The sequence below is a fragment of the Diabrotica virgifera genome, chromosome 9 (genome assembly GCF_917563875.1).
Source record: "Diabrotica virgifera virgifera chromosome 9, PGI_DIABVI_V3a".
NCBI classification, from domain to species: Eukaryota; Metazoa; Arthropoda; class Insecta; order Coleoptera; family Chrysomelidae; genus Diabrotica; species Diabrotica virgifera.
In genome coordinates, this window is record NC_065451.1 from 26,576,282 (window position 1) to 26,590,833 (window position 14,552).

General features: G+C 27.7%; 1 protein-coding gene across 2 annotated transcripts in view; it reads left to right on the forward strand.

Annotated features, from left to right (window-relative positions):
• Positions 1-12,798, forward strand: part of LOC114332053 (lysosomal alpha-mannosidase) — a 137,983-nt gene extending 125,185 nt beyond the window's left edge. For both annotated transcript variants that reach the window (XM_050660943.1, XM_050660945.1), the window contains one exon: positions 12,458-12,798. In XM_050660943.1, coding sequence (XP_050516900.1) covers positions 12,458-12,634 — 177 coding nt within the window. In that variant the 3' untranslated portion in view covers positions 12,635-12,798. The remainder of the gene's footprint in view (positions 1-12,457) is intronic.
• The last annotated feature ends 1,754 nt before the right edge of the window (positions 12,799-14,552 follow it).

Consider the following 14,552-nt stretch of genomic DNA (forward strand, 5'->3'; position numbering starts at 1 on the left):
GTCGTGTATTGTCCGTCTGCTCCAAAGATTTCTGTCTCTGGTCATTTCTTTTAACTCATAATATAGTCCAGGGTAATAAGGTTTTTTCCATGACACTCGAGCAGCCAGGGTACTGAAATGTTTTTTCGAGAGGTAATACTTATACGCTGTGAGCTCGTACGTAGAGGGGATATTTATAAATTCGTGAGCGCCAGTAGTGACAAGTCTGTAAACGTTTACCGGAAATTTGACATAAATGTCAATGTGATTAATTTAAAATTAAAATTAAAAACATTAATTATAAAAAGTATTAGTTGATCAAAGCTGTTGTATATATTTTTACCTTAAATATACCTACGTTTTAAATACTGAATTTGCGTTTTTTAATGTTCTGTAATATGTAATTATAAATTAATCTTGGCGCCATCTACATGATAATTGTGAAAGTATCCGAAGTAAGAAATTAATATTTCATCAACAGAACGTCAAAATGATTAGCCAAATCTTAAAAAAATCTATTACAATTTAATTACTTTTTAGCGTTGTAAATATTAAGCGATAACAATTAAATAATAAATTTAAAAATTACCAGTGAAAGTTGAATTAGTAACCGCTAGGAGCGACACCAGCGAAGCTCAGAGCGTATAAGAGCAAATTGGCGGCCATTTTCATGTATAAACAATAAAGTGTCACAAAATGGCATTTTTCCTTTTTTTTTAACCAATGGAAAACAGTGAAACTTATGGTTTTTTTAGTACAAATATCTTTGAGATTATGGAAAAAGCTTTAAAATGACGTATTACAAAGTTTGATATACCCATTCGTTATTAATATAATTGCGAAAAATTCGGAATTGCAAAAAAAATAATTTCGCAATATCTATTGTAAAAATTAGTGTACAGCTTTGAAATTTTTGTCATATAAGGGTTCTTTGGTGCTTAATATGTGATAAAAATTTCGAAGCCATTCATTCAATTGTTTAAATTTTGCTCAAATTGTTTATATCAGAAAGCATTTTTTTTGCAATAACATAACTCAAAAAAAATGACGTTAGAACCATTCCACAGGTGTCAAATGAAAGAGCATATTGTCAACTTGGTTTAAAAAAAGCGAATAAAAATGCATTTATTAGTAATAAATAATTATGCAAAAGTATCTTAAATCTTTCATTATAAACTTTTTATTTTGTTATATAAGAAATTATATATATTTATTACAATTTTTTATCAATTATGATATAAATAACATTACTTGGTAGTTGTGCACTTAAAACAGGATAAAAAAGTTAATTTTTTTGGAAAAACTTATTCAAAAAGTTTATAAGGAAAGATTTACGATACTTTTGCATAATTATTTATTATTAATAAATGCATTGTTTATTCGCTTTTTTAAATCAAGTTGAAAATATAGCTCATGCTCTTCCATTTGGCACCTGTGGAATGGTCCTAACGTCGTTTTTTTCTGAGTTATGTTATTGCAAAAAAAAAAATGCTTTCTGATATAAATAATTTGAGCAAAATTTAAACAATTGAATGAATCGCTTCGAAATTTTTATCACATATTAAGCACCAAAGAATACTTATATTACAAAAATTTCAAACCTGTACACTAATTTTTAGAACAGTTATTGCGAAAATAATTTTTTTTGCAATTCCGACCTTTTTTGGCAATTATATTAACAATAAATGAGTATATCAAACTTTGTAATATCTCATTTTAAAGCTTTTTCCATAATCTCAAAGATATTTGTACTAAAAAAATCATAAGTTTCACTGTTTTCCATTGATTTGAAAAAAGGGAAAAATGCCATTTTTTGACAGTTAATTGTTGATAAATAAAAATGGCCGCCAGATCCTACGCAGGAAATAGTACAATTTGTTCCTATTGGTATTACTTGTCGAAAAAACGCTTCAGTACCCTGGCTGCTGAAGTGTCACGAACAGGGCATATTTTTGTCTTATTAAACTGGCCTAATAGGTATTTTGCACATTTCTCTAATTTGATTAACTTCATCCATCGTGTTCATCGGATCTTCATCAACATCAATCTTGTTGGGGATCTTCCTCGTGATCTTCGGCCTTCCACCTCTCCTTATAGAATGAGTCTTTCCATGTTTTCTGTGTTTGCTCTCATAAAAGGTCCAACGTATTTTAATTGTTGGAGATGGACTTTACTGGAAAGGCGTTGGCTAACTTTTAGCTCTCTTCGTAAAGGAATTCGTAACTTTCGTCTCCAAAAGAACATTTCAGTGGCGTCTATCTTTCTTCTGTCCGATTTAACTTACACCAACGCAGATCTCGCCACACTCCTGTCTATCTTTACTTTAAGCCTTTTCCCGATAATTCAGTAAAAAATTCTTCTAATAATTTATTTAATCTGACTCATTTACATCGGCAATTCAGACATATATTATACATTTTAAAGTAGAAGACTTTAAAAATGATATTGCCAATATTTATGAGTTGCGTTCCTGGAACGACTTTACTGAAAGATAGTTCATTCGATTACGTGAAATCTCAACTCAAGAATATCCGCCACAAAAAATCATAGCATGTGATCTGTCTTTACAAAGACAACCAAATGCAACGGTGACAGTAAAATTCTCGCGTTAGACATTCCATAGTAAATCACGAGGGAAAACCAGGAAAAAACCTCGTGATACTATCTAGTCCTGTCGCCAGGGGGCTACAACGGCCTCCTTAATTCAGATGGACTTACCCAAGTTTTTTTTATACATTTTGACCCGTAGAATACGAATTTTTTGGGTAACAGTTGATCCGGATGTCGATAAGATTGTTATAGACAAAGAACTTGAGGAATTACATCACAGCGATTTCTCGCAAAACAAAACATCTTTTTGTATTTTTTGGGTCATTTTCAGCAAAAAATATTCCTACAAGTTTTTTCGTAGAATGCATAGTTTTCGAGATAACCGCGGTTGAACTTTCAAAAAATCGAAAAATTGTAATTTTTGAACCCGAATAACTTTTGATTAAAAAATAAAGTAGTAATTCTGCTTACCGCATTTGAAAGTTTAAGTCAAATTATATCGGTTTTGATTATTTGCATTGCTAAAAATTAATTTTTTTATTGATAAACAAAGCTATAAACACATAGTGTTTCCCGTGCCTAATACATGCGTTTTAACGCATGCTACGTAGAAATTGCCTCGCTTGCACTTGTAGCTACTCTACATACTCGTTCGATTTTAAATGAGAAATCATTGAAAACATCACTCACGCACTAGGTGGTTATAGCTTTGTTTAACAATAAAATAATAAATTTTTAGCAATGCAAATAATCAAAACCGATATAATTTGACTTAAACTTTCAAATGCGGTAAGCAGAATTGCTACTTTATTTTTTAATCAAAAGTTGTTGTTGTTTGTTTGGGTTTATATGACTGCGGACACTAAATCCATTCGCCAATTTTACTATTTTTTATTTTATTAGTCATTTTTTCGTATCTTATCCTAAAACTAATACTAATATAATAAACAATTCTACTAATAAATAATTATTTTTGTATTTTTTTTTTAATAATTTTTTATATATATATATTTTTATTAATTTTTTTCCAAATGATGTTCTCAGAGTTCCACAGCAAAAACTGCAACATTCTTCTTTAGCCCTCTACTTCATTCGAAAGCTATTTTACTATGGACTGTCCAAGTTCGTCATTCATTTTTATCTACATATTTTTTTTATATTTTTTTAATTATTATATTTTTTTTCTATTTTTTTTTTATATATCTTTTTTTATATTTTTTCTTTCTTTTTTTTTTATTATTTTTTTATTTTTTTTTTATTTTTATTTTATTATTTTTTTTTATATTTCTTTTCTTTTTTTTTCTTTTCTTTTCTTTTCTTTTTCTTTTAACATATAACAATTTACAAGAAATACTTACTCTATATTTTACAATTACAATTTAAGCTTAATATCTAAAATATGTTTATACAATAGTCGGTATACCAACTCATTATTTTCTAATGTTAATAAATAATTTAAATTAATGGGATGGTGGACATCAGTCAAAGAATACAGTGAATTTAAAAACATATTAACTTTATTAGAGATAAGAGAACAGGTCAAAATTTTGTGTTGTAGATTGCCCAACTGTCCACAAATACATTGTGGACTATCAGCTATATTAATTTTAAATAAATATGATGGAGTAAGACAGTGGTCAAATCTCATTCTGCATATGGTTCTTATCATATCTTTTGTCGACTCCATTTTAGAAAACCAAGGTTTATCCGTTATATAGTTTCTGATTGATCTGTAGTGGTTTCCTGTATTTACGTTTTCATCAATATACCTTTCTTTCCATTCTTTCTTAATCTCTTTGAATAAATTTGATTCAATATCTTTTGGCGTACAAAGATAATGGGTTAATACTCCTTGTGTCACCGCGTTTTTAGCCAATTCATCTACCATTTCATTTCCAGTTATTCCACAGTGGCTTTTAACCCATGCCAACTTAACAGACTTTCCTTGTTGCTGAAGTTCTTTAATTTTATTTATGATATATAATTCAATGTAGTTCACTTTTGATTTAGGATTTATAGCACTAATTTTACTAAGAGAACTTTTACTGTCACTAAAAATTATAAACTTTGAATGATTTATATTAGATAAATATTTTAGTGCTTCCATTATCGCTATTAATTCAGCTGTGTATATACTCATAATAGAATTTAGTTTAAAAATTTTACTAATTTTATTACTGCTAACCCAATAGGCACATCCCACACCTTCAATATTTTTTGATGCATCTGTATATAGCATACAATAATCTTTGAACATTTGTGAACTGTCGGAGATAAACACTAATTTTCTTAAAGATATAGGCAACTTGCTATAGTCCCTTAAAAAGTATACCTGAACTTGTTCCATACTATTAAAGTCAATATTATAATTTGGGTTTATGTCATATTTATAAAGTTGTTTATCATATATTGTCATTTTTGAATATAAATCTACCATATTTAGAGTTTTCTTTTTTATCCAATATTTTTCTGTCAAGTCTGCTAAAAACAGTTGATGTATTTTGGAAATTAAACTTGCCTTTTTTTCATACAATCTAACTAAAAGGTTGATGCCAAGTTTTTTTCGTCTTATATCCATCGGCATTTCACAGCATTCAACTTGTAGATTATTTATCGGTGTACTTCTTAGGGCTCCTATACACAATCTAAGGGATTTATTAATGATTTTGTCTATTTTATTTAAATGACACTGTGATGCGTCACTGTATAATATTGATCCGTAGTCGAATATAGCTCTTATATTATTTTTAAATAACAACAAAGAAATATTTGGATCTGCTCCCCAACGTAAGTGTGATACGAATCGAAGAAGGTTTATTCCTTTTTCTGTTTTTTTAACTATATGGTCTATATGTTCTTTCCAGAGAAGCTGTCTATCCAGAGTAATACCCAAATATTTAACATAACTTTGTACAGGATAGGATATATTGTTTATTAAGATGTGATTGGGTATTTCTTTTCGTTTTCTTGTAAAAATACATAATTTGGTTTTGGAATCAGATATATTTAGTCCATGTAATTCACTCCATATTTTAATATGTTTGTCTCCTTCTTCAATGGATTTGACTGCATTTTCTATTTTAATGTTTTCTTGATAAATAACTATATCATCTGCAAATTGTAAAATTTTTGTTGAGTTTAAATTTTTTTCTATATCAGAAGTGTAAATTAAATATAACAAAGGGCTTAATATTCCTCCTTGAGGTAAACCACCCATCGCTAGTCTTGGACCAAATGTGTTATTATTTACCGATATATAAATTTTTCTACAGTCATACAATTTTATTATTTTTTGACAGAAGCATTCTGGCAGACCTATTTGTATCATTTTGTTATATAGTATATTTAAATTAACGTTGTCGTATGCTGCTTCAACATCTAATAAAAGAGCGATTACTGAAGAATTTTTCGTAAACGCTAAATTTATATCTGTTACCAAATGACTCACAGCTTCCACAGTAAAATGATTTTTTCGAAATCCAAATTGTGTTTGTGATAATTTATTGTTTTTTTCTAGCCAACTTTCGAGCCTAAGTTTTATCATTCTTTCCAGTGTTTTTGTTATGCAGGAGCTCAATGAAATACCTCTATAAGATTCTGCTGAATCAGGATTCCGATTTGTTTTGAGAATAGGAATCACCCGGTACTCTCTCCAGTTATCTGGAATATCTTCTGATAACCATATTTGATTAAAAAAATTTAATAGTGTTTCTTTCCCTTTTTGATGTAAATTGGTCAACATAATATAATGTACATTATCTATACCTGGAGAAGTATTTTTCTTATTCTTAAGGCTTATTTCTAATTCACAGAAACTAAATGGAATTGAAAGTGGATGCATAGAGTTTTTTCTTTCCATTACATTAATTTTTGAAAATATATTATCTGGACATAATTTTCTTAAAAACTCCTCAACCCATTCTCCTTCAGTCACTGGATTTACTTGTGGTTTAAAAATGTTTTGTAATCGTTTGGCTTGATTCCACATATCTTTAATTGGTGTATTTTTGTTTAAAGTTTTACAAAAATTTCTCCATGCATTACGCTTACTCTCTAATACAACTTTTTTGGTTTTCGCTACACATTTATTATAATTTATATAATTTTGTATATTAGACTGTAGTTTAAACTTGCGTAAAGCTAGTTTTTGTTCTTCTATTACCTTTTTACAATTGTCATTCCACCAAGTTTTTCTAAATCGTGGATTAGTCCCTGTTCTCTTCTCCGGTATACATATCTTACAATATTCGTTTAATTTATTTAAAAATTGTTGGTAATTTAAATTATTATCTATTTCCATGAAATTATCAGTGATAGAAGAGAAAAGAGACCAATCCGCTTTATTTATGTTCCATTGGAATTTTGTATTTACACATTCCGCTTTATTAACATTAATATTTGACTTAATAATAATAGCAAAATGATTTGATCCTAATGTCTCGTCCACAACATCCCAATCGAAAAAATGACTAATATTTGCTGAGCATATTGTAAGATCTATTGCAGATTTATTATTGCTATTCGGTCTACGCATCAAAGTTTCTTTACCATTATTTAAAATTACAAGATTACAGTCCTCAATAGCTTCTAACAGATTTTTTCCTATAGTATCTACAGTACTACAACCCCAAACATAATTGTGGCTATTAAAATCACCACCGATTATAAAAGGCTTCTCTAGACTATTAAAAAACTTTTTCCATTCATTTAGAGTGATTTTAAGATTTGGTTTTACGTATATTGAATAAATGTTTAACTTTTTTCCGGATTGAATTTTAATTGATATGCTATTGCACATTATGTCATTAATTTGGTGAAAAGTAGGACTGTTGTAAAATTTTATTAATTTTTTCAAAAGGATGGCTACTCCACCATATCCATCATCTCTATCATTCCTAAAGACATTATAACCAGTAAAGTTAATAAAATTACTTTTTTTTAACCAAGTTTCTGATATTAATCCTATATCTATTTTATTGTCATACAAGAATTTTTCTAAATAACCCTTATTTGTTTTAATTGATCTCGCATTCCATTGAAGAAATGAAACGTTAGCCATCACGAGGTAATAATAATTGTGAAATATTGTTTTTTAATAATTCCAACGTTTTTTGATCTAAATTGTGATTAATTTGATTTAATGTTGCTGAAATAAAGTTTACTATTATTTCTCCTATATTATTTTGATTATCGTTTTGTGTTTGTGTTGTGTTAGAATAAATGGGATTATTAAAATTATAACAAGGCTGACTTTGTATTCTTGGTGTTTGCAAAATTTTTCTGCGTGCTTCCATTGTTTCTTTATCTACACTACTAGAATCAATACTACTTGATCTTTTTCGTTTAGATATTGTATATTTATTTGAAGTATTTTCTTGGTCTTTACTTACTGTTGAATAACATTTTTTATATTTATTATTAGCTTCATAATATGTTATATTTTCATTATTCATAACTTTTTTAATATATTCCTGTTTTTGTCTTTCTGTACAATCTGCTCCCTTGTCAGTAGCGCTGTGTTTTCCTTTGCACAATACACAAAGTAAATTATTCGGATTGGAACAATTAGATTTGTTGTGTTCTTCGCCACATCTTTCACACCTATCTTTTCCTCTACATTGGGCACTTATATGCCCAAATCTCAAACACTTTAAACATTGGATTATTCTGGGTGTATAATTTTCCACCTCGTATATCATTTTTTCTATTATTACATTTTTTGGTATAGACTGACCTTTAAAAGTGACAATTACGGTTCCTGTTTTTACATAATTAGTATTACCATTATCTTGAATCACTTTCCGCATAATTCTTTTTACATGTAATACTTCGAATTTAATTCCAAATCTAGGTTTAATTAATGATAATAAATCATTATCTTCTATCTCTTTATCTACCAATTTTATAACACCTTTCTTTTGAGTAAAAAACGTTGGAATATATGCCTCATACTCTTTGCTTTTAAGAATTTGAGAATCAATTAATTTATTAGCACTAGCAAAATTATTTAGTTCTACCTTGATTTTATTTCTACCAACTACTGTAATTTGTGTGATATTATTTTCAATTTCAGGTACTGCACTTAAAATCAAACGGGCCGTGCCGATCCTGTGTAATCGACCAATGTTACCGTTTTTATTTTCTATGTGTACTATATAAGGTGCATTATCTCCAAATTGATATCTATGTTTTAATCTTAAATTTATTACTTTATTTAAATTTTGCTTACCTGACTTATCTGTTTGATTTAAATTTGTCAAAGTTTCATCGTTATTACAACTAAATTTGTTACTTACCTCAATAGTACTACTTGTTTGGTTTTGTTTGTTTGTTACCTTATTATTTACTCTATTGTTATTTTTATTTAATTCCTCATATTCCATCATCCCATCTCCTTCCATTTCTACATAAAATTTACCTTTATCTGGAGGTTCGGGTGGTATACCTTCCATATTATTTGTTTTCTGAAATTTAACTTCTAGGCGCTAAATTTCACACTTTCTTACAGATCACTGGTTTAGTACTTCTTTATACTACTCGTAATACTCAAAAAGTTAAGAAAAAACCTTAAAAATTAATAATTTTTAGGAGAACTTCTAAATAAACTGCCTTTCAATTTGACGTTTATTTGACATTTTCTAATCAAAAGTTATTCGGGTTCAAAAATTGCAATTTTTCGATTTTTTGAAAGTTCAACTGCAGTTATCTCGAAAACTATGCATCCTACGAAAAAACTTGTCAGGACATTTTTTGCCTAGAATGACCCAAAAAATACAAAAAGATGTTTTGTTTTGCGAGAAATCACTGTTATGTAATTCCTCAAGTTCTTTGTCTATAACAATCTTATCGACATCCGGATCAACTGTTACCCAAAAAATTCGTATTCTGCGGGTCAAAATATATAAAAAAAACTTGGGTAAGTCCATCTGAATTAAGGAGGCCGTTGTACCCCCCCCTGGCGACAGGACTAATCCCGACATCGTAAGTATTTGGTCTTACATTTAGTTTACTCTCAAAACTAATACCAAATTCTGACTTTAATATACATATAATGTATATGTTGTTTAAATTATAAATAATATTAATAATAGACATAGATATATAAGTAATACTAAATATTTATATTTATATTTATATTTATATTTATATTTATATTTATATTTATATTTATATTTATATTTATATTTATATTTATATTTATATTTATATTTATATTTATATTTATATTTATATTTATATTTATATTTATATTTATATTTATATTTATATTTATATTTATATTTATATTTATACTTATATTTATATTTATATTTATATTATATTTATATTTATATTTATATTTATATTTATATTTATATTTATATTTATATTTATATTTATATTTATATTTATATTTATATTTATATTATATTTATATTTATATTTATATTTATATTTATATTTATATTTATATTTATATTATTTATATTTATATTTATATTTATATTTATATTTATATTTATATTTATATTTATATTTATATTTATATTTATATTTATATTTATATTTATATTTATATTTATATTTATATTTATATTTATATTTATATTTATATTTATATTTATATTTATATTTATATTTATATTTATATTTATATTTATATTTATATTTATATTTATATTTATATTTATATTTATATTTATATTTATATTTATATTTATATTTATATTTATATTTATATTTATATTTATATTTATATTTATATTTATATTTATATTTATATTTATATTTATATTTATATTTATATTTATATTTATATTTATATTTATATTTATATTTATATTTATATTTATATATTTATATTTATATTTATATTTATATTTATATTTATATTTATATTTATATTTATATTTATATTTATATTTATATTTATATTTGTATTTATATTTATATTTATATTTATATTTATATTTATATTTATATTTATATTTATATTTATATTTATAGTTATATTTATATTTATATTTATATTTATATTTATATTTATATTTATATTTATATTTATATTTATATTTATATTTATATTTATATTTATATTTATATTTATATTTGTATTTATATTTATATTTATATTTATATTTATATTTATATTTATATTTATATTTATATTTATATTTATATTTATATTTATATTTATATTTATATTATATTTATATTTATATTTATATTTATATTTATATTTATATTTATATTTATATTTATATTTATATTTATATTTATATTTATATTTATATTTATATTTAGTATTACTTATATATCTATGTATTATTAATATTACTTATAATTTAAACAACATATTATATAGTATACAGTGATGAGCGCGCTAATAACCGGAAAAATAGCACAAAAGATGGAAAACATCATACATTGCGAAACAAAAAGAGATGAAACTAGTGGAGTTGGAAATTATCGTTATAAACGTATAAATTAACATTACATTACATAGTTTCCCACCTTTAGACGTCTGTGACAGGAGTATTTTATAAAATTCTACTGTCACAGTGACATTTGTCATACTCCTCTGATACCTGCGTCTAAAGGTGGGGAACTATGTAATGTAATGTTAATTTATACGTTTATAACGATCATTTCCATCTCCACTAGTTTTATCTCTTTTTGTTTCGCAATGTATTATGTTTTCCATCTTTTGCGCTATTTTGCCGGTTATTAGCACGCTCATCATTGTATATTAAAGTCAGAAATTGGTATTAGTTTTGAGAGTAAACTAAATGTAAAACCAAATACTTACGGGGTCGGGATAGTATCACGAGGTTTTTTCCTGGTTTTCCCTCGTGATTTACTATATATGGAATCTCTAACGCGAGAATTTTACTGTCACCGTTGCATTTGGTTGTCTTTTTAAAAGACAGATCACATACTATGATTTTTGTGGCGGATATTCTTGAGTTTGGGTTGATTTCACGTAATCGAATGAACTATCTTTCAGTAAAGTCGTCCCAGGAACGCAACTCATAAATATTGGCAATATCATTTTAAAGTCTTCTACTTTAAAATTATAATATATGTCTGAATTGGCGATATAAATGAGTCAGATTTAATAAATTATTAGAAGAATTTTTTACTCAGCAACAACATTTTTGTTTAATTTAGTAGTATTTTGTATTTTGACAACGACACCCGATTTGTGCGTCGAAACGTTAATAAAGTTATTTTTTTCATTGAACTAAAGAAACACAGACTTACTCACAATCATTTAATAATACTTCGACGACCGGTTTCGATCTCTACACTATTCTGATCATCTTCAGGTCGGCGTTATAAGTAGTTAGATGATGCCGTTACAAGGGATGCTTTGTAAGTTCATCGGTATAGTCGGTTCGCTAAACTCAGACGCAACTGGCTAGATATTTTAGTCGGTAATTTTTTTGTTTTTTTGCCAATTTTACAAAAATTGGCAAAATTACTAACTATTTAGTAATTATTTTTTGCCAATTTTACTAAAATTGGCAAAATTACCGACTAAAATATCTAGCCAGTTGCGTCTGAGTTTAGCGAACAGACTATAACATGTTTAAACGTTCAAATTATGCTAATAGGATAGCTAGGTGAGGGACTGGGTCCTATTAGCATAATTTGGACGTTTAAACATGTTATCGATGAACTTACAAAGCATCCCTTGTAACGGCATCATTTAACTACTTGTAACGCCGACCTGAAGATGATCTGAATAGTGTAGAGATCGAAACCGGTCGTCGAAGTATTATTAAATGATTGTGAGTAAGTATGTGTTTCTTTATTTCATTTAAAATGAACTCATATATGCAACCCATTCAACATTATTTTTTTCCATTTAATTGTGGCTTATCTAAATAGTTAATTATTTAACTACTAGTTACATAATAGTTAATGATAAATAATTTTGTTTCAGAATTTGTTCAGACCGTACTTAATTTCATCAATAAAAGAATTGAGTCTCGGAGCCAATCAGGAGATCGAAGCGGATTTTGAGGATTATAATTATCAAATTACCTTGGGACCAATGAAGATAAGAACTTTTTTGGTAACATTTGAAAAGCAAAATCCCAAACATATGGATGCTTTATAAAAAAATATTAAAACTTTAAAACCCAACCATAAACATTCTGCAATGTATAAAAATAAATAATTGTATTTAGCAGGTCCTTATTTTAGTACACATTAATGTATTAATCTGTATTTTATTAACCCCTATGTTATAAGTTACTATTAAACATAGTTTTTCAATACAAATTGTTTAAATCAATCCCTTCCATTTAACCTGCTGATAAAAAAATGGGATATCAAATGACAGTGGATCAAGATTCATGGATTTTGCGACATAACAGTTTAGTCATCAAAAGCACCGAGTTCGCTAGCAAAAAGATCCACAAGGCAACATGGAGATCAAACGGAAGAACAGGTAATCAAATAAATCATGTATTGATTAATGGGAGACATTCTAGCAGCATAATAACAGATAACAGCGAAACTACAGGGTAGCATTCCATGGTGCTTAATGTATGCTCATTATCTACTGTTAATATGAAATAGTGAAAGATACTTAGAACAAAAACTGGAACAGTGGAGACAAGCTCTGGAGGAAAAAGGTTTAAAACTTAATAGGACAAAAACAGAGTATTTGGAATGTTCATTTAAAAATGGAGTTACTATAAATAAAATGGCATCTTTGGATGGTGAAATGATTGTGAAAAGCAATAGTTTTAAGTACCTAGGATCGGTATTACAGAGTAATAGAGAAATAGATGGAGATGCATGCAGTAGAATTAGGACTGGATGGATGAAGTGGAAAGAAGCGAGTGGTGTGTTGTGTGACAGAACAATTCCAATGAAGCTGAAGGGAAAATTCTATAAAACAGCCATAAGACCGGTTATGATGTACGGAACTGAATGTTGGGCAGTGAAAAAAAGAGGAACAACGAATGCATGTGGCGGAAATGAGAATGCTTAGATGGATGATTGGAGTGACAAAGAAGGATAAAATTAGAAATGAGTATATTAAGGGAAGTCTAGGTGAGGCACCAATTGATGCCAAAATGAGAGAGAATAGGTTAAGATGGTTTGGTCATGTTCAACGTCGAGATGCTAATCACCCAATACGAAGAATAGCTGAAGTGCAGATTCCTGGAAGGAGTAGAAGTGGAAGACCGAATAAGACCTGGGGGGAGACGATAAGGCAGGACATGTTGGTAAAGGCGATTAACATTGATATGACCCAAGATAGAATTGTGTGGAGAAATGCAATTAGGGAAGCCGACTCCGCATAGGGATAAGGCAAAGAGAATGATGATGATTCTAGCAGCATAATAAGGGCAAGAACTATGAGAGGGCCAGATATTGGCAGGGACCACTTTCTCGAGGAAGCCAAGCTCAGAGTAAGAATTTCAACACAAACAATAGATAAAAAGACAATGATCGAATTGTGGAATTGGCGAAGTTGGAAGAAGAAGATAAGGAAAGACAACATCAAGTAGAAAAAGAAATAGTTTTCAGGTTCTGGAAATCAGTGAAAATGAAAGTGAAAATGTAGATCAGCGAAGGCACTCTTCAAAAGAGACAAAATCTACAACAACGAATTAAAAAGGTATAAGAAAAACATAGACACAATCAAAGTATGTAAAACATTCTACAGAGAAGTAAGATAGCATAAGAGAGGCTCCTATACAGGGTGTCCCGAAAAGATTGGTCATAAATTATACCACACACTGTGGGGTCAAAAATAGTTCGATTGAACCTAACTTAACTTAGTACTAATGTGCTCATAAAAAAAGTTACAGCCCTTTGAAATTACAAAATGAAAATCGATTTTTTTCAATATATCGAAAACTATTAGAGATTTTTTATTGAAAATGGACATGTATCAAAACACCCTAAGACAAAGTAAAACAGGGCGAAAACAGGTAAACCGCGACGTCAACGTTGGCAAACTGCCTGCATATAAACAAGCCCTAAGAAACTAGATGCGGTAACACGAATCTGAATATAAC